Here is a 19,250-nt window from a genome sequence, read left to right as displayed (position 1 = left end):
TCGCTAACATTTGTTTCAAGGAGGCTCAGGAGGACTGAATACTAATTAGGTTTTTTTTCCTCATAATTTCAAGGAGAGAAGAGGAGTTGCCGGGATTGCAGTGATCTGGCTGAAACAATCTACACCAGAATCATAATTAGAAATACTGTGGATACTCTCAGGATGAATTCAATTATATTTTTTTAAGATAAAGGGGCAGAAATGAAAACTCAAAGCAAAAGTTTGACATTTTGGGAATTCGCTTATATGCCCTCTTATTCACCTAGATGAGAAGAATGATACGGCTGGTCACTAAATATGAAGCAGAAGCTGGTTAGCTTAGCTTAGCATAAAGACTGGAAACCATGGGAGACAGTTAGCCTCAGAGTAACAAAAAAAATCTGCCTCTGGCAGCTTTAGAGATGCTGGTAAGTGGATTTTGTGTCCTTTGTATAAAGCCAGGCTAGCTATTAGCTAAGATGTGGCTTCTTATGGTCTGTATGGAGACATGAAAGTCGCATTAGATCTTCTCATCAAAATATCAGGAAGAAAAAGACTAAGTTTCCCAAAATGTAAACTATAGTTGTACCTAAGTTTTCATTCCTGCCCAGTTACCCTTTAATTTCTTTTTAATTTATCCTGAAAGTGTGTTTCCAAGATTCTATTACAACTGTGCAGAAAGTTTCAACCAGGTAATGGCAATTCTGCAAATCCTTTTCTCTCCTTTTAATTAAATGAGCAAAAAAACATCTGTCCTCCTGATCCTCCTTGTAAAGAACGTTAGCAATAGCCTGTGTTATTTTGGAGGAACAGCTTAACCAGGAAAGAACCAGAAACCTGAACCAAGAAATAGTTGAGTACAACACCTGCTGTAAAAATGCAAATTGTTGTTTTTTACCAACAGCTTTTCTTCAGACTAAACAAACAAGATGTAATATGTTAACTAGTGACATCAGTCTGGTAAACGGGCCTTGTTGCCTTTGGGCAGAGCCAGGCTAGGTGTCGTTTCCAGTGTTTCTGCTAAGCTAAGCTAACAGGCTGCTTGCTCCAGGTTCAGATTTACTTTCTCTAATCACCTCGGTGTGACTTTGCATGTCTGAGAACAAGGTTCAACTCACACTTCCAATCCTGCACTTTGCTGGAGAAAATTAACAACCTCTTTTCCCCACCAAGCCAAACAAAACTGTCACACAAAATTTCACAATTTTCTCAGTCAGAAGTCACACAGTTCTTCTTTGTGGAAAAAATCTAAAGATTTGGGGGTAATTGGGGTTATCCGAGTTGAAGAGACAATGCAGTTGTGTATAACATGCTAAGATTACTGTGCTTCCTACTGTATTGGAGCTTTTCTATCCTTTTTGTATAATGAGCCTCGATATTTCCCTCTCTCTGATTAAAAAAAACACTTGGAGTTGTGTGTGTGTGTGTGTGTTTTTGTGCCTCTTGAATAGACCGTCACTTACTACACTCAGATCTAGTGAGATGTCCATAGCTAATCTACCTCAGAGGCACACGGAAATAAGAAGCCATACTGGAAAATGTATTTAAGCATGTAATTTTTTCATTCTTCCTATGACAAACCAAATGAGATATCTTATTCACATTTCCATTCATGTACTCAGAATGAAAGGAAATTATTGTAAGATGGTACTTTATTGGTTTCAAGAGAGATGGAATTGCACCAGCCCCGAGTCTTAGTCAAATTAACATATCTTTGATTTAAAGCATCTGACATTTACAGTAGTTAGATCTACTCCAAAGTCATCTAACACAAACCATTGAGACATTCAGCTCACTGTTGTTTAGAATCCAGTTTTTAATATTTAAATGAACTATAAAAAGCACATTAAAACATTTTCTCATTTTAGTTACAAAAATGGGTCACCTAAAGGGCTTCTCATTGCATTCACAGAAGGATTTGAACAGTGGATGTTTAACAGTTATCGTATTTCTCTCTTAAAAAAATCCCCACCCAAAATATATAAACTTAATTGCTTAACCAAGGTATATACAGGGCATAACATCCTTGCATCGTACAGGTTATCAAGAAAGTTTGAGGTATACAACCGAAATAAAAAGCCTGTCAGGAAACAAAACAGAGAAAAAAAACAACAAATAGAATTAAATAAAGGAAAAATTAATGCCAGGATTGCTTCCTACTAGCACACGATCACAACATTAGTGGGAGATGTTGCCGTATACGTGTTGATGTGATACTTCCAGTTGGTTCACCTACGGTCACAAGGGCAAAACAGCAAATAACCTCAAGCTTTGGACTGACAATATATACAAAGGGCATACAGTCTAATTTAGCAATAGAGAATTGTTTGAATGCTCACTTTATTTGCGTCATGACAGGTACACAGCATGTGTTCAACAAAATAAAATACCAGAATTATAAATTTATTTGATTGAATGACGTCTTTAACTTACACTGTATATCTAACCGACATTGAAACATAAGAGCTGGAAGCAGAATCTGATACACATGCAAGTTTTGAAAGTGGATTCAGAAATAACAGTATTGTACAAAATAATAATTACAGTTTTTTTTTTTATAATTATCAAAATACACCTTCTTTCTTAGCACCTCTTTATACTTTTTGTGTTTTTGAACAAGCACCATTGTAGTCGTTTTCATACAGCACCTGGAGTATCCAGAGAGGAGGCCTGTGTCCCCTCATGTCTCCTGACCCCCTCTCTTGGTTACCTCCAATTCACCCTCCTCTGCCACACCTTCAAATGTCCTTCACCTTTGCTCCGTAACGTGGTTAAGTCATGTGGTTCGAGCCCTACAAGGGCAACAAGTATTTTCCTGGGTTACACGTACATACATGGAAAGACATGTTTGCTACACCATCTCTTATTCAAAACTTGCATGTGGCATAGAAAAGGGTGGGGAGCTAGAAATGGGGTTTGGTGGTACCCAAAACGTCTCAACTTGACTTTCTTTGCTGGCCCCATCAAGTCCTTTTTTTCTTTTTCGTTTTTATTTAGCCAAGGAAGCAGACGGGCCCAACTTCAAACCCAAACTTCTGGTTAGGGTCCCCAAAGTCAGTCAACATGACATCGATGATTGGAACCTGATCGATTTTGGGAGTATTTATCTCCATCACAGTCTTTCCATAGCCCTTTCTCGTCTGCAATAAGAGAGATACAGAGATGCAGAAGAACCGATTAGAGAAGAAAACACCAGAAAAATAAACACAAAACAAATCTTGCTGAAGAAAGCAGGCTTGTTCGACCCAACAGTCCCAAAGTCACATCATCATTATTTTAACAGTTTAAAAAAATCACATTGGAATCAATATATCTGTCAAAATAATAACAAAATTATTTTTTTACAATGTCATGCGGCCCAGATTTTGCCACACGTTTGTAACTGTAGAAACGTTTTTATTGTGTGTTCATCCTCATCATTAAGCTAGTTTCATTTCCTTGGCTGGACCTGCTGGGAAAACTTTGCTAATGTGTGTCTGAGAGAGTTTTGACAGTCATCAGCTGTCATCAACTACTCCCATAGCTTTCCACTCTTCTTTGTTTCACTACTAACTGGATTTCATTTGAGGAGTAATGGTTCAGTGCCAAATGGATGAGGAATGGATTACAACCATTCGAAGCTTGACAGTTCATCGGCTGTAATTTGAAACACCACAGGAGTCAGTGTGTCACTAATCAGACTTGATCTTTGCTGGAGAACAACCTCTTTATAAGTTTTCTTTCTTACTAGTGGTAGAAAGATAACTCATCCAAAACATGTTACTTGAAAGACAAATTCAAGAGTCAGCGCTAGAACATCTCCATAACAGTCATTTTGAGTGATGCCAATGCTTACCGCACATCCGTCTGAGAGGGCCTTGATGTAAGGGTTATTGTCATAGGACATCTCCTCATCATTGGCGCCCAGGAAGCGCAGTGCCTTGTCATAGCTGTCGCTGGTGGCGTCGTGCCACGCCACAGACTGGTGGCAGCTGTAGGTGAAGTTTTGCCTGGCTGAGGCTGTCAGTAGTCTGAGGAAGGTCATCTGTACCATGTTTATTGAGTTTCCATCTGCGTCAACATAGGAAAGCTGTTGGTGGGTAAACAGAGAGAAAGAGAGGTCAATGTAAAGAAGCAAACATGAGTCTACATTGTCATTTCACAGTTGCATTTCTGTAAGAAATGTAAGAAATAAAGAATAAAAGAAATGCGGAAAATATGAAGAAAAAAAATCATACATAAAATAATAAAAGTAACCAGTAATAACCAGAGCCTGTTTAGCACGTTTCGATAAACAAAGATGACAGACAACGCAGATGTTAGATCTCCCACAGCTAGATCAATAACCAGACTTATATCTACATGAAAAATTGGCCGCTTTACTGAAAAATAAAGCAAGATGAAGATACTTTGACTTTCTGGTAAAGGATGTATGAATAACTGAACAGGTGTAAGATCAATTCAAAACAGTTTTGGGTGCCAGAATTTTATAAATATATTAAGACTTTAGTTAGATCAGTTGCATCTTTAAGATAGATTTCTTTTAAGTTCCTTCAGCATTTAAAAACTAGTTTCCTTTGACATGAAGAGTATTAGAAATTGGCTGATCTATAAATACCAATTAGACAGATGTTTTCCAATTGATATACAGTTACCATTGCTGTCTATTAACCAATCTAATTTACAAAGCAGCTTTTATGAGTCTAGTGGCTAAAAGCTGCATTGTAACATTAACTCCTTTTGTTTTGTCACTAATACTTGTAACATTACAGACTGGAGCCACAGTACTTTTGCTGAGGAGTTCAATATGGCCACTAGAAGATCTAGACATGTAACATCACCCAAAATGACTCCGCTCAGCAAAGCCATACGTGCTCTGTCAGACAGACTTTTGCTCAGATGGATTCAAGACATCCTCAACACAAATTCTATTACCCAAAAATGAAATTAAAGCTTCTGATGCTTAGGCAGAAAATGTTAGTTTAATAGCACCTATAAATATATTCTGAGTCTCAGTTTAATTAATGTCTTAATGTCTCTTTTTTAAAACAAAATAAACTATAGGTCTTCAGAACACAAGCGACCCCAACGAGAACTTTGTGTGAACCTTTCTTCAAACATGCATTAAAAGAACACTCAGTACAATATCAGGAGGTGAACTGTACTTTTAATCCCACAAAGCCGTATGGCGTTCTATGACAGTGTTTTAAAGTCTGCATCTGTCGAAGTATGACACCAGTTTGATGGAGCAAGACAAGCTTGTTTCTTTTATTTCTGACTACAAGAAATAGAAGCTGATGTTTACTGAGAGAATTTTTAACTGTTCAAGGGCAGAGTGAGAACTACTGGAATGCTAAATTCTGAGGCATTCTGCTTGAATCCTCCGTAATGTTTTATTGATGCGTTTTTTATATGGAATAGTCTAAGAATTGCAATGTTGTGACAAAGAAAATGAACCACTAGTTCAAAAGGAGAGAGATTATTTAACTAAAAGCTAATCTTACTTGTGATAAAAGAATATTCGTTGCACTTTGAATTCTCTCTGCTCTGTCTTCTCTAAAAATGAATGCTAACTCATTTGTGTAGCCTGGGATGTCTTTATGAGGAGCAACTTTGGGTCACTGCCTCACAATTTTATGGGTGATGCTGCTATTTGAGGCTATTAGCAGCTTGAGTCTCTGTACAGGTGCAGAGGAGAATGCAGAAAAAATAGGAAAGATGGAACAATCCATTTAGAGCAGCACTATAGACTTACTATTTTACCACGCTTAAATTCACTGAACCATGACCCAGGGACTTCTTTGGGCCATGAAGATATTCTGACCTGTGGAAAACAAACCCAGACAGAGCATATTAACAACAGATATTATCATGGGCAGTATTTTCTGTTATAAATCACGGAATGAACATGAAAAATAACTTGTTGTAGAAAGCACAGCCTCAAGGGCGGCATCAAAGTTTATCATCTGGGAGCAGAAGATAAACCTGTTTGTTATTTTAATATCTTTGAAATATCGTTTTCACAAACTTCATGCATCCAAATCATTATATACCATTTGCCTTTTGGTGGTTTTCCTGTTGTCCTGTTGTTTGCACAAAATTGAATATCAAATCTGTACAAGCTTAGCCCTGAAGCAAATCAAATGGCTTCTTTTGGCATCTTCGGCCCAGTGCTGTGCTGTTTGTTGGTGTATTGCTTTAACATGATGGCTTAATATTTGATGAGAAATGATGATTACAAACAGGAAGTTATGAATCTCGTGGGTACAAATCCAGAGTCACTTACTCCATTAGACTTCTTATCTGGATTGATGCAGGTTTCGCCCCCGGCGGTGAAGTTACAGTAGACTTTGAAGGAATCTCCTGAGCAGCCTTGGTTTGGATCAATGTAGTATTCGCCTAAGGAGAGCCAAGCACACTCAAACATCCTCTTTAACTGATGTCCACAGAAAATGGCTCAAAGCTCCTTAAAGTGTGCAAGAATCTTTTATCCTACTGTATGTGAAACTCAGCTTCATAGTAACTTACTGCTCATGTTCTGCCTTATACACTGCTAGATAAAATTATATCACTATGTCTTAAGCATGTTCTACTTTAACGTTTTTTATATAAATTTCCTTTTCATTTGACACTCCTGATTTGATTCAGCTTACCATCAGGGAACTCTGGGTGACAGAGCTGCAGATCTTTGCATGTTCTAGCTGGGTTGTTTTGTGTTCCCATGGGGTATTTCATGCGTTCAATGTCCTGTTTGAGGTTGTTGAGCGAGCCAAAGATGTCCTCCATGCCCTCGCCATAGTCCATCATGGCTGCGTCTGATTGCATGTCACTGGAGCGCTTGGTCTTCTTGGGTGACTGGATGGGCAGGGGCTGGATGACTTCACCTGGTGGGCCCTGAAGGGTGTGGTGGGAGAAACAGATTTAGATTTCATAGAAGAAGACTGAACATAGACAATACTTCCGAAACTGTGACAATTTTCACTAAATGAAAATATGGGCAACAGTAGTGATTTTAGATACTCACAGGAGGACCAGGAGGACCAATTGAACCAGTATCTCCCTTTGCACCAGCAGGACCCTGGAATGAACATGGATAGAAACACATTACCTAAGATACATCTAACATACACACAGTGGCTATATGTCTTTAAAAACACTGATAGTACTTACAGATGAACCCTTGGATCCCTTTGGACCTTGAGGACCCTGCATCAGACAGGACATAAACACATCAATTTGGCAAAGTCATTCTATTATCAGTGTAGAAGCTAAATGAATGACTGAATCAGTGAAAGACTTACAGGCAGACCAGGGGGACCTGGGGGACCGAGCGGACCGGCAGATCCACCAATACCCTGTGATGTGATGAGATGAAGGCAGATATACATTAAGGAAACAATGGACAGTGTTATTGTGAGGCTTGAATAATGAGTAAAATGAAAAAGCTAGAATATAATGGCACAGTACCAGGGACATGGAATGAATACTTAGTTTATGAGCTGAACAGATGCATAATGGTAAGAAGCTTTCTCATCGAATTATGGAGATTTTTTATTAACTGAGAGAAGAAGTAGTCTTTATTTTGGAAGACCAAACACTGCACTTGTTGGGGGGCCGATTACTTGAACCCAGCAATTACAATCTTGTAGCTCAATTTTGTCAGGAAATGAAGACAAACAATATGAGGCCTCTTTTCTGTCCCCAAAATAGAAATGGTAAACTGCAAGAAAACTTTTTTAGAAGCCCTTGTTCTCTGACAAAAGCCCAACATTACGATTTCATTAGGCTTAATCTCCAGATACTAAATCCAACTCATCACCTTAAATCACTGAGTCGGACAAGCTGAGGGCCACAGCAGGACAGAATAGCATATACAGTTGCTCTGCAATGTTTATTCAAAAATGGATGAAGGCTGTCATCAGCCCTTTACTGAGACCAAGCTTTAACCTCATTGCAGCACTGCCTCGTGTTGAAGTGGAGGCTCGCAGTGGTTGAGCAAAAATATTTTAAGGAAACTCTTATCAGTGTTTTCCATGATGCAGAACATTACATTATCACAGCAGGCATCAGACACACAAAAATGACCACAATTCAAACGAGTGGTAGAAAGAAAATCTAAAGTGTACAGTTTAAGGTGTTCAGGCTGCTTACTGGAAAACAGGGGAAATGGAAAATGGTTGGATGTGGAGTGGAAAACTAGAAATATTTGAAGCTCTATTCACTTGCTATTCGCGCAAATTTGTCCAAAAACAATCGATGGAAGACAGTTGTTTACACAAGATGCCTCAAAACCACTTAAAGGTTTTTTTTTAATATAATTTTTTAGGCAATATGAGTGAACTAATCATTCAGAAGCTAGAACCAACAGAATGTTTGCTCACAGTGGATATAGGGAGTGGAGAGATGTGCAGTGCAGTGCAGGGCTCAGCTGCAGTGGCTTTTAATCAACAGCAAGCAACTGTGGCAAGACCTGTGGCCACAGTGGAAGGGCAAATGGGCTAAAAGATGGCCCAGAGGACCAACGTGGGAGTAGAGTCATCAATTACTTACACCGTCGCCCTTGCCACCGGGAGAACCTTGGGGCCCGGGCAAACCTCTGTCTCCCTTCTCTCCTTGCTCACCAGGGGGTCCAATCAAGCCAATCAAACCTGGGTGACCCTGCAGGACGAAAACAATTGTGCACACACAAAGAACAATCAAAGATAACAGCAATGTTTCTTTGCATGCTCAAACTTTAAAGCTGCTGCATGCATGTGTAACAAAAGCAAACCTGTAACTGTTTTTCCACAAAATTTAAATGCACACGGGAGGCTGGAAGGAGTGAAGTTTCATTAAAATACAAATCCTCAGAAATTATAATTGAAATGACTCTCCTACAACAGACAACCCCCTCCCCCACTAACAAAACAACAGTTCACAACACAAAGATGATGAATTTGAAATAGGCAAGCTCAAACCAGGCCCGCTAATTTGACAGCATTCAAAATGCACACCAGTCAACACGGTGCCTCTCTTGTGTGCTTTTAAACGGCTCTCTCTCAAGCCAGTGTGGGAGGAAATTAGATAGAGTAATGTGTGCTGTCTGAATATCGTTTACAGTTATATTTCACTGACAAATTTGACAGTGGCAGTGAAGAAAAGAGCAAGATTAGACAGATTAGAGTGATACATCACATTCAGCTGCATGTTTAACCCTGGAAGAGTTTTTCTCTTGCAGCAGCTATGGCAAAAACTAATTGTGTTACCAAAATGCTAACATAGGTCTTCATTTCATCAGTTGCAAAGTCGTGGAATCTTTGCGAGTGGAGAGCAGTCTTGACTTAAGTCTGAACCAAGTTCAGTGTTCACTGTTTTCAGGTTTATTTTTCAGCCTATTTAGAAGGTGGGCAATGAAAACAGCTTCCAGGCAGACATAAGTAAAAGGGCTACACTCACCTTTTCACCTTTAGACCCAGGATCACCTTTCAAACCAGGAAGACCAGGAGGACCCTAAACAACCATAAAATAAGTTAAGAATGAATTTACACAGAGGGAGTACAAAGAAAGGGAAAACAAGAAGCATCAATTATAGCGGTATATTTAGAGAAAAGCATGGAGCATTGAAAAGCAAAGATGACAACCATGTGCATATTACACACAGTATATGTCTTATGGGAACAGTCCAGCTATTGGGAAATATGCATATCCAGAGACAGGTGAGATAATTAACAGCAATTTCATCTATGTATGTTCAGTACAGAGAATGTAGGTTTGGAATGAGACTGAACTTAAAGGCTTGGAGCAGGGGTAAACTTGGCTCTGTCAAAAGTGAAAAAACTCTCCAACTCCAGCTAGATAGATAAACAATGAAAGTGAGAGGGAGAGAGAAAGGGAGATATCGTGCATACTAACCATGGGACCAGGTGGACCATCTTGTCCTGGGGCGCCGGGCAGTCCTTGTTCTCCCTGTGAAAAGTCGTTCAATTGCAGTGAGCATTATAGCCTGCTGTATTTCTCTGGCCTGCCATTGATTTTCTGTGCTCAGCACAATGATAAATAGCCCAAACAGGGAAAAAAAGGGTGCTGGAATAAACAAGTGAAACTAAAGTATAAGCCAAATGGATGTATTGATTATTCCATGAAGTCTATCATCATGCCTTCGCAGTGTTTTTTATGTGTGTCTGAGTTTGAGCATGCATGAATGTATATGCACAGACTTACGACAGGGCCAGGGATTCCACGAAGACCCTCTGGACCGGGCTTTCCTGGAGGTCCCTGGGGTCCGACCGGTCCTGTTTTACCTGCTGGACCCTCAGCACCTGCCTCACCCTGTATGTGGATATGAAAGTATTATGAAAGCCTGACTCAGCCTGAAGAATTTAGCACAATTTATTTTTGGAATAAAACTGCTGGTTATTTTAAAATGTGATCAAATTCATTAAAAAAAGTCTTTCTTCCCTGTTGTGTACACTGTGTTTTGGAGGACAGCACAGGTAATGACAAAGACAATGGTAAATGTGGTTCTTTTCAAAAACCTACATAAAAAATGTTTGAAACATAATGCTAGGTGAGGTAATAGTATAGAATAAAAGCTTCTATATGTGTAACAACTTCTACAGTCTGCAGCAACACTTGATGTCTTGTCAGGTTTTCTTCGGAGCCCTTTCAGTATCTCACAGTATTTTTGTCAGAATTTAGCTGCGGGCTGCTTTTAGCTTTGAATTATGCTGAGACAGTATGCAGTGTGTAGATCGGGTAAATGAGGACAAGTAAACAACAGTCTGAGTTATCAACTGTTCCTGTTCCTCCTAATGAGGTTCAGAACAGGCAAAATAATAGATGGTGTTATAACCTGCCATGTTTTAATTTTAAGGTCATGAGGAAAGTACTATGGCCTCAAGATTAAAGTGTGCCACAGCTGACCAACTGTAATCTGAAATACATCAATATTCACACAGACTAGACAGCGCTCATGGAAATATGGTATCAAGTTTGAGCTGCAAGGTATTTACAGATTACAGGCTTACTGCAAACTGGTCAGAACTACTTAATTTATTCCAACTAATGTGTCTTACAGCTGCACTTCTTTCTTCTGGAAGTAAAAAGATTAAGCTTTAAGAATTTCAAGCACATGTTCAAGGATGATTTACACTTTTCAGAACATGAACATTTATTTAACCTTTATTTAACCAGGTAAAGCTTATTGAGATGTAGAATCTCTTTTCAAAAGTTTCATAAGCCTTATGAAACATGTTTCATAAAAGGTGATTATCTTTCAGTGCAAATATTTATAAAATTGCTTTAGCATTTAAAGAAGATACTGATATATAGGGTTTAAAGCATAGTATAGTGGTATAGTATAAAATGTAAAGTAACCAGTGGATTTGCTGAGAAGAAGGCTATATTTTTGTAGTAAATGTGATTTATACTGCGCATGCACTAGCTAATGGTAATCGTTTCTGTCAATGCGCAAAGAAACAGATCATGTGTATAGATTCAGATACTGATGAAACCAGATTTGTGTAAAACAAGTGCCATCCCAGAGAACGTCATTGGGGCCAGATTCTCACTAAAAACAGTAGAGCATGATTACTATGAATACCTGAGGGCTAGACATAAATAGCGTTTACTCCTTTTGTCGGTCTTGAAATTAAGCCACGGCACAATGCAAGAAACAAGTGAATCTTAGTTTTACTCAAACAGACTGTGTCCATAAATTTCCATCTAATTTAGGCTGGAAATTAAATTACTTCTGTGTTTTTGTTTTTTTAATTCAAGATGGGGAACAATGTGGGTATGGTGGTGGGAGGGAGCAGCCCAGGGACTTGCTGAGACGGCTCTACTGTGAGAAGGATGAATTGATTTTGTTACCTTAGCGCCCTTCTCTCCTTGCCTGCCCTCTGCACCACCAGCCCCCGGAGGTCCCTGTGGAAGATGACAGGACACCACTTTAGCATTTCAACGACAGAGCATCAACACACACTAACTGTTCAACAAGACTGTACACACCAGGGAACGTTCATCATTGACTTTGACCACCGTTTCTGAGGCTAACCAGAAGATCAGTGAGCAGAAAAATGTGTTGTGTTTCTGTTTGTTAGTTGGCTCATTTGTTTTAAATGATGTACAGCATGTGTTAGCTGTATGGATGTATATTTCTATGTGCAGCATGAACAGGCTACAACTTTCATTTCATTGTGCACCCTTGTGTTGCAAAATGACAATACATGAACCTTATACCTTACATATCACAAAAAAAAAACTACCTACCAAGAGTTTTCCTTAAAGGTTAATGCTTTCATTTAGTTTCAGTTTACAGCAATTTTTTCACTGCTAATTTTAGATTTAGTTTCAGTTTCAGTTTACACTAACCCTGCACTAGACACTTTGCTACAGTAGGTCATCTCCCCAGCCTCTTGGCATTTCACTTTACTTTTATTCGATTTCATATTGAACAATTGTCTTGCCTGATAAATACTTGGTGGGCGGTGTCTTCCAACAGCGATGATAATCCAATGCCCTTGAATGTGCACTACCCCAGTTACGTCAAGATCCATTTAAGTGACACGCCTTTGTCCGCCCACAAAAACACAAAATTGTGCTGCCATGTACGAATACACACAGACACGCACATAGCCATCTTCAATCAAGGGGTTGGCAGGCCGTCTTTCCTTTCAGGTCAGGATCTCTCAGGCACACCGTGATTTCTTTCAACTCCAGCTCTGGTCACTGCTCTTCAAAAACGCTCTCCATCCAAATTCCACTCTCATCTGGCTGACTGAGGCCTGAGAGCTATTGACTGAGAGCCTATAATGTCCACTTGCCTCCTGTCTTGGAGCTTTCATCTTCTCCTGTTGTGTATCTCTTACTGGTAGTGAAGAGGCAGGCTCTTGATCAGCACAAAGGGCCATTTCAATTGTAGCACGATGGTACAGCGGCTAGAGTCAATGTGTCGGTGTGTTCTTCCAGTCAAGTTATAAAACACAGATCATTTCTTCTCTTAATTGAATAAAATTGCTAACCGTTACTGAGAAAGAAAATTAGAATAGTGACCTATACCCAAATAAAAAAGAATTACAGCCAGATGAGGTTTATTACTTTTCCTTATTTCTTAATCTGAGAAGCAAAATTAAATAATTTTCAGTATTAAGGCGTTAAGCAAATCAGATGAAACAAATTTGCTGCAATGCTAAATTGACTTATTCAGAATCAGTGGCTGTGCTGATGAGAAATGTAAGGGTTGTTGCAAATTTATACAGGCAAAATGCTGAGAAGACACAAAAAGGCCCTATAGCTCCTAAATAACTCTTGCTGTGAAATTGTGTATTCAAAGGAGCAACCTGTCGGAGACTAGCAGGGATCATCTCAGGTCTCATTTTTTTCTCAGTGATCAAAGAGCTGTATGTGATAAAATAGCCCTTTTCCTTACTATAATCCCGAGGCCATTTAGGTGCAGCCTATGCTGATACCATGCTAAATACTCAGAATGTAAATTTCATTGGGCACATTAGCAAAGCAATCAACCCTGGTTTAAAATGCATGTCATGTCCCCCCTCCCCCATTGCATTCAGTCACTTGAGATTGTGACTTTTCTTTCAAATTCCAGAGAATGGCTGCTCATTTTCATGTGGACTTTGAGCTTCACATCATATTGTAAATATGTTAATGTTCCATTTCGGATGTGTGCATTCAAAAATCAGATTATTGGCTTTAGACTCTAATACTGTGTGGTGCATGAAGAAGATATCCTTATTGGATGAAGTGAGAATGGACCTAATAGAAACATTAACTTTTAATCTCGTAAAATCTTTAGTTTTCTCAAAGAAGGGAGACCCAGATCCTCTGGTCAAAGCTGACAAAAATCTCACAATCAAAACATTAAATGATTAAAGGTTTGGACCAACGCTTCTCCTTTCATAACCTCTTAACAACTTTACCACGTCCATGTTATGCCTTTGTTTTGCTCTGGCTGTCAGTCAGCAGCCATGGATCAATAATGTGTCAGACTTGCTATATCTCTCTCACTTTCTTCCCGCTGCCACAAGGACGTAAATGAGTTTGGAACAGACGGCCCCTTTTTTCCAGCTATTTTTTGGTAAGCCCTTTCAATTTCTTGCTAAGAAAAAAAAAAGAATGATTTTCACATCTTGCCATTCATTTCTCAACGGGCTTTGAGGTGGATTTCTTTGCAGACAGCGCAACGCCTTGACCCCTTAAATCTCCCACTTTGTTTTCCCCACTCTACTTTTAATGAAAATGAATCTCTCCTGCTTTACTGCCAAGATTGAGTTGTTGAGGGGGGGTTTAGTGAAGTGGGGCAGGATCCTGGTCTGTTGGAGCCAGAGAACAATGCCAACAATACACACAGCGTTCATCTATTTTAGAATAGGGCTATGGCATTTCAGGCGGGCTTGTTCAGTCATGATTTTAAAATGGACAATAGCCTAGGTCAGCAAGATATTTTATATCAAAACAATTAACTCCTGTAGTGAGTCAGCCTTTGTTGGATTATTGCCGAAAGCTCACCAGTGATACACAAAAATAAAAATATGCTAGTAATTTTAGCTCTAATGGCCACAGACTTACTCTCTTGCCAGGTGGTCCAGGTGGGCCAGCTTCTCCAGATGGACCTGGAGGTCCCTGAAAACAAGCAAGGAAACACAAGATGCAGAATACTATTAAAGGCAATAAAACAAGTACTACAAACGAGTCAGTGCTTATTTGAATTTTGATGAGCGTAGCTAGTTCTTTTGTTATGTTTGCCAAAAGGACAATAACCACCGGGCATTGACGTTTAGGGAATATTCAACCCCAGGATAATATAGAAGAAAGTTAAAGAGTTAGAGAGTTAAAACCCAAAGTTGGATGAGGTTATACACTGCCAAAAATGATACATACTGGGCTGCCTGAGACACTCCAATTATCTCAGAGTTAATTGCAAGCAATCAAACAATTTTTATCATCATTTGCATAGGTAAATATCTCGCAGTACTGAGAAGTGAGAGTACGATATTCAGCTGTTTCAAACAAAGTTACATGTAAATAAGAATAGCAGAATAATCTATATGTTCTCCTCTCAAAGAATGCTGAGCCACTGTACAAACTTCATCATAGTTTAAGATACCCTCTCAACACTGTTTTCATTTCGTTAGAGCAAATCAGCATGCAATCAGAGTGCATAAACAAAAATTCAAATATGTAACATTCATGGAGTAAAAAAAATACTTGTGTGTTTTTCTTTGGCAATGATAAAGGCTCATTTACATTTATAAATATTAATAAGCGTTGTGATTTGTTGCACTAAACACAGGGCCAGAACATTAGTGTTTGGCTGTTATTTCTAACCACACTTAATGAATCTGCAAGGCAGATAAGTCCAGTTACCGTACACCCAAGAGTACAGAGCAAATATCATGAATTAAAATGCTACAGTCTAAATTATTAACTGACTAGATATAATTACAGCTTTTACTGGAGGCAAAACTGTGGTGGACTACTACATTAATAATAAACATAAACAAAAGATATTCATACACATTTGTGACAAAAAAGTTGATTATTAAGATTAAATTACAATTCAATTATATCATCCTCTTATAAAATGTCCCTCAAGTTAACCATATACATTACATGATATATACTCGTTCAGTCCAAATACTGTGAAAAACGTACCGCTTGACCAGCCTCACCATCCTCTCCCTTCTCTCCTGATTCCCCATCAGTGCCCTGTAAAAGAGAAATGTGCAGGTTAGATAATTTCTGATTTTAAAAATATCCAACCTATCAACTGTATATAGGGTAGATTTTACTTAAATGTCATACTTACAGCAACACCTGGCTCTCCAGGAGGGCCAGGGTCTCCAGGGAATCCAACAGGACCCTTAAAGAAGAGAAATGAGATGCATCAGTGTAGCAATAGAAACCTGAAGTGCTGCTGCTGAGGCACATCTCCCTGGATACAGATATTAAGGCAATGGTAAGTAATTTAGACAGTGATTTAGTTCTGGTGTACCTGGTTACAACCATTGAAGGCATTTGATGGACTTAATGATGATGTTGCGAATCCATGAGAAAAGGCCTCACTGCATTCCATTACCATGCAGGCATAAAATATAATCTCCCTCAATAAAAAGGCTTTTTAGCTCTTGAATATGTTCTAGGATAAAACTGCCTGCCTCCAGGCTGGTGGGGGACATTTCCTTTAAAGCAGTACATTTGAGCCTGTTAGACTGAGTGCTGGAAAACACTCTGCAGGTTTTGAGAGTATCTGGCAGACTTACAGGGTTCCCCTTTGGACCGTCATCCCCGGGGGGTCCTTTGGCACCAGCAGGCCCAGCAGCTCCAGGGGGGCCAGCCTCTCCTTTCTCTCCTCTCTCACCTTTAGGTCCCTATAGTGGTGGGGGAGGGCATTCATTACATCAGTACCACAGGGGGCAGCAAATTTTCAAAGATTCAACTCTGAATTGAATGGGGTTCAAAAACTGACATGGTCAGGGGTGGCTGAGAGAAATGGGATCCAAAGCTGATCACAGCAATGGAGGAAAACATCTCTGAATGGTCAACACTGCTTATATGTGATTTCCAGCTAAAGGAGCTGTTAAATATGATGTTACTGTGTCACTGCACTCCTGATACATCGGGACTACTTAGACTAATTTCAAAAGTGTAACATTTAAAGATTAAATTAAGACCATGTTTCCTAGATTCATCATACTCCCTAATGAGAATAAACATGTTGATGACTTTCATGTCAGGCTTCATTATCATCTTACTGTAAGTAACTTTGAATTTTCCAGCCTCTGTTGCTCTATTTGTGTTCATATGAAGGTGCGTGATAAACACTTTTGCTTTGGGGCGAGAAGTAATTCTGCAGATTCTGTAAACTGTGATTTAGTGTCAAACCAGCTGTTGATTTCAATAAGAGATTGCCATGAATGTCCCTGTTTGCTGCACTGCATTTGGGCAGTCAGCTTTTTCTATTCATTGAGTTGAACTCTTTAGCAGATGACAGCAAAGAGCTGTAGTTTTTATCTGCTGATGTTTGCACTACATACACGTAAGCTTCTTAATGGTGTTTTTGTTATTTATTGTATATTTATGGTCTATATGGTTCAGCACTGTATGTGTGTTTCAGTTCTGTTCAATGTATATCATTACTGTGGGCTCCCTTTTCAAATGGATGAGGATGATAATTACCTTTTAGTTGTATTAAAAATCAGAAAACTCTTATTGCAACCACTGTGTTGAATATTGTACATTATGCCTTAATAAATAAAGCAAAATAAAATTTTAATGAAAGTAAATCCAATCCAATATTTTTTTCTCAATACCACTCTTTTTGTAGCAAACGTGGGTTATTCATTTTGACACTTCCATCAAAACTAGATGTAAAAGAATAAAAAAAAAGTTAAAGGCATTGGGTTGGGCTGTGCTGATGGGGACTTAAGCTGCACATTGACTTTGAAAATGTCAATGACACCAGCAGTATGATGGGAAACTAGTAGGGGACATTATGAATGCTGGTAATCATGCTTCTCTGCCACTCCCACTGGAGAAAGGCCATCTTTTCAATCTGCTGTTGTGCCTCAATAATGATAAATGAGGCAGTCGCACTAATAGAGCCATCAATGATGGTTGTCTGGTGAAAGTTAAAAACAAAAATGTCATAAATCTCTGTCTGGCAATAACACAGGTAAGTATGTGGATACGGTACATTAACATGCAATCTCTGAAAAGACATTAAATATTACAAACCCCATAATAGAATTATTACAATCTTTATAGAGGGTAAAACACAAGTCCTTCACAACTGTCGCAGTGTTGCAATCAAAACTGGGCAAATCACAGCTTAAAGCTGTGTTGGTGTTTTGATGCTGACTTGCTTCATTGTCGCTGCAGTCATTGTTGTTTAGGGCAGACGCACCAGGCGTATCCTCCTGGTAATTATGTCTTAAGAGTCTGGGAGGAGACTCAATTTGGCAGGCCATGTGGACATGGGGTGCCATGTAGAAGAGCCATGCTGAGCTGAACTACAAGTCTAAATGTGAGGAGCAATTACTTTCAGTGTGATGAATACAAAGTGACACCCGAAGAAAAATAAATGTTAGATTGGATTTTGTTCTATGTTTGCCTAAAGCTATCCATTAAGCAACTGTGTTCCTGTGGATATCCTACAAATACATGCTGCTGCTTGCTGGTACTACTGTGCTGTAACAAAAAAAATACTTGACCACGATAGTGAGTGGTGTTTACACTAAAGTCATGTAAAGTGAAGTTGTTTTTTTATATGTTTTTCAACTAGAGCCCTACAAATAGTCGTGCTAAGTGTGGGTGGTATGATAAAGACTAAGAAGCTAATAGTAGAAATGAGTGTTGACAAGTAGGATGTGCTGTACATATGACACACACATGGTGGCACATACATATTCAAAGACATGCAAACCATATTTAGTTTGACAAACTATCAAAACAAAAACAGAGCTCACTTACCCCAGTTCCTGGCTCTCCAGTGGGTCCTGGGTTTCCAGCCTCACCTTGTTCACCCTGTGGTTACACAAATGTCAGTGTCTAGACAGATAATCCTTCAACCTCACACATGGAGAGCTTCCAACTTCCGAAAAAAGTCACATGTACGCTAACAAAACAGTTGTTACATACTAAGACTTAATGATGTTATTAATACCAACAAAAGCCAGACATTTAACTTAAGTAAGTCTACAACTGTAGCTGAGACAAGGGTGTTAAAAGTTACTGTATTCTGAGTGCCCTCTTAAAGTGTTGGTAGCCTTTTCATGTTTCATATTCCAGAGTAATTTTAACAGCCGTGGTGCAGCATTAAGTATTTATAGTGCAGCCGTCTGCCAAATGGCAGTAAAATGGACAAATCTTGTTGGAAGTGTTGTAAAATAGATATTAATAGTGTCAAAGCACTAACTCAGACAAAAAGCTGGGGTATATGAAATGAATAGACTGCAGGTGGTAACAAAGGGAGGGCGGCTGAGTCGTCTGGAATGGGCCAGCAGTATTTCAGTCCCAGTGCCCAACATCATGCTTAGCTGGCAGATAACTCTTGGCCATGTTCTGATTCTCACCTTCTCACCCACAGATCCCATGGGACCCACTCCTCCTGGAGGGCCTTGTGGACCCTGCAGCAGGAAATAAAGAAAGAGATGAGTCATCATTGATCAACTTCTAAGAGGACGCTTGATGATATCCAGCCATGTAAGACAGGAGGTAAAGCCACAAAAGATGTAGTTAGATTTATGACATAATCTATCAAATCCTGTTTTATATATGCAGGCTATATAATTGTG

General features: G+C 39.1%; 1 protein-coding gene across 6 annotated transcripts in view; it reads right to left on the bottom strand.

Annotated features, from left to right (window-relative positions):
• Nucleotides 1-1,775: 1,775 nt before the first annotated feature.
• Nucleotides 1,776-19,250, bottom strand: part of col11a1a (collagen, type XI, alpha 1a) — an 82,567-nt gene continuing 65,092 nt past the window's right edge. For all 6 annotated transcript variants that reach the window (XM_084340308.1, XM_084340311.1, XM_084340312.1 and 3 more), the window contains 19 exons: nt 19,029-19,082; nt 18,427-18,480; nt 16,218-16,325; nt 15,764-15,817; nt 15,610-15,663; nt 14,524-14,577; nt 11,809-11,862; nt 10,159-10,266; nt 9,850-9,903; nt 9,394-9,447; nt 8,509-8,616; nt 7,260-7,313; nt 7,129-7,164; nt 6,983-7,036; nt 6,612-6,852; nt 6,245-6,357; nt 5,714-5,782; nt 3,815-4,048; nt 1,776-3,119 (listed from right to left, as the gene is read on the bottom strand). In XM_084340308.1, coding sequence (XP_084196434.1) covers nt 2,973-3,119; nt 3,815-4,048; nt 5,714-5,782; nt 6,245-6,357; nt 6,612-6,852; nt 6,983-7,036; nt 7,129-7,164; nt 7,260-7,313; nt 8,509-8,616; nt 9,394-9,447; nt 9,850-9,903; nt 10,159-10,266; nt 11,809-11,862; nt 14,524-14,577; nt 15,610-15,663; nt 15,764-15,817; nt 16,218-16,325; nt 18,427-18,480; nt 19,029-19,082 — 1,704 coding nt within the window. In that variant the 3' untranslated portion in view covers nt 1,776-2,972. The remainder of the gene's footprint in view (nt 3,120-3,814; nt 4,049-5,713; nt 5,783-6,244; nt 6,358-6,611; nt 6,853-6,982; nt 7,037-7,128; nt 7,165-7,259; nt 7,314-8,508; nt 8,617-9,393; nt 9,448-9,849; nt 9,904-10,158; nt 10,267-11,808; nt 11,863-14,523; nt 14,578-15,609; nt 15,664-15,763; nt 15,818-16,217; nt 16,326-18,426; nt 18,481-19,028; nt 19,083-19,250) is intronic.

The sequence above is a fragment of the Pagrus pagrus genome (assembly GCF_965226575.1).
Source record: "Pagrus pagrus genome assembly, chromosome: 20".
Classification (NCBI taxonomy): Eukaryota; Metazoa; Chordata; class Actinopteri; order Spariformes; family Sparidae; genus Pagrus; species Pagrus pagrus.
Note: the sequence above shows the minus strand (reverse complement) of the source record. Positions and strands in the feature narration are given on the sequence as shown.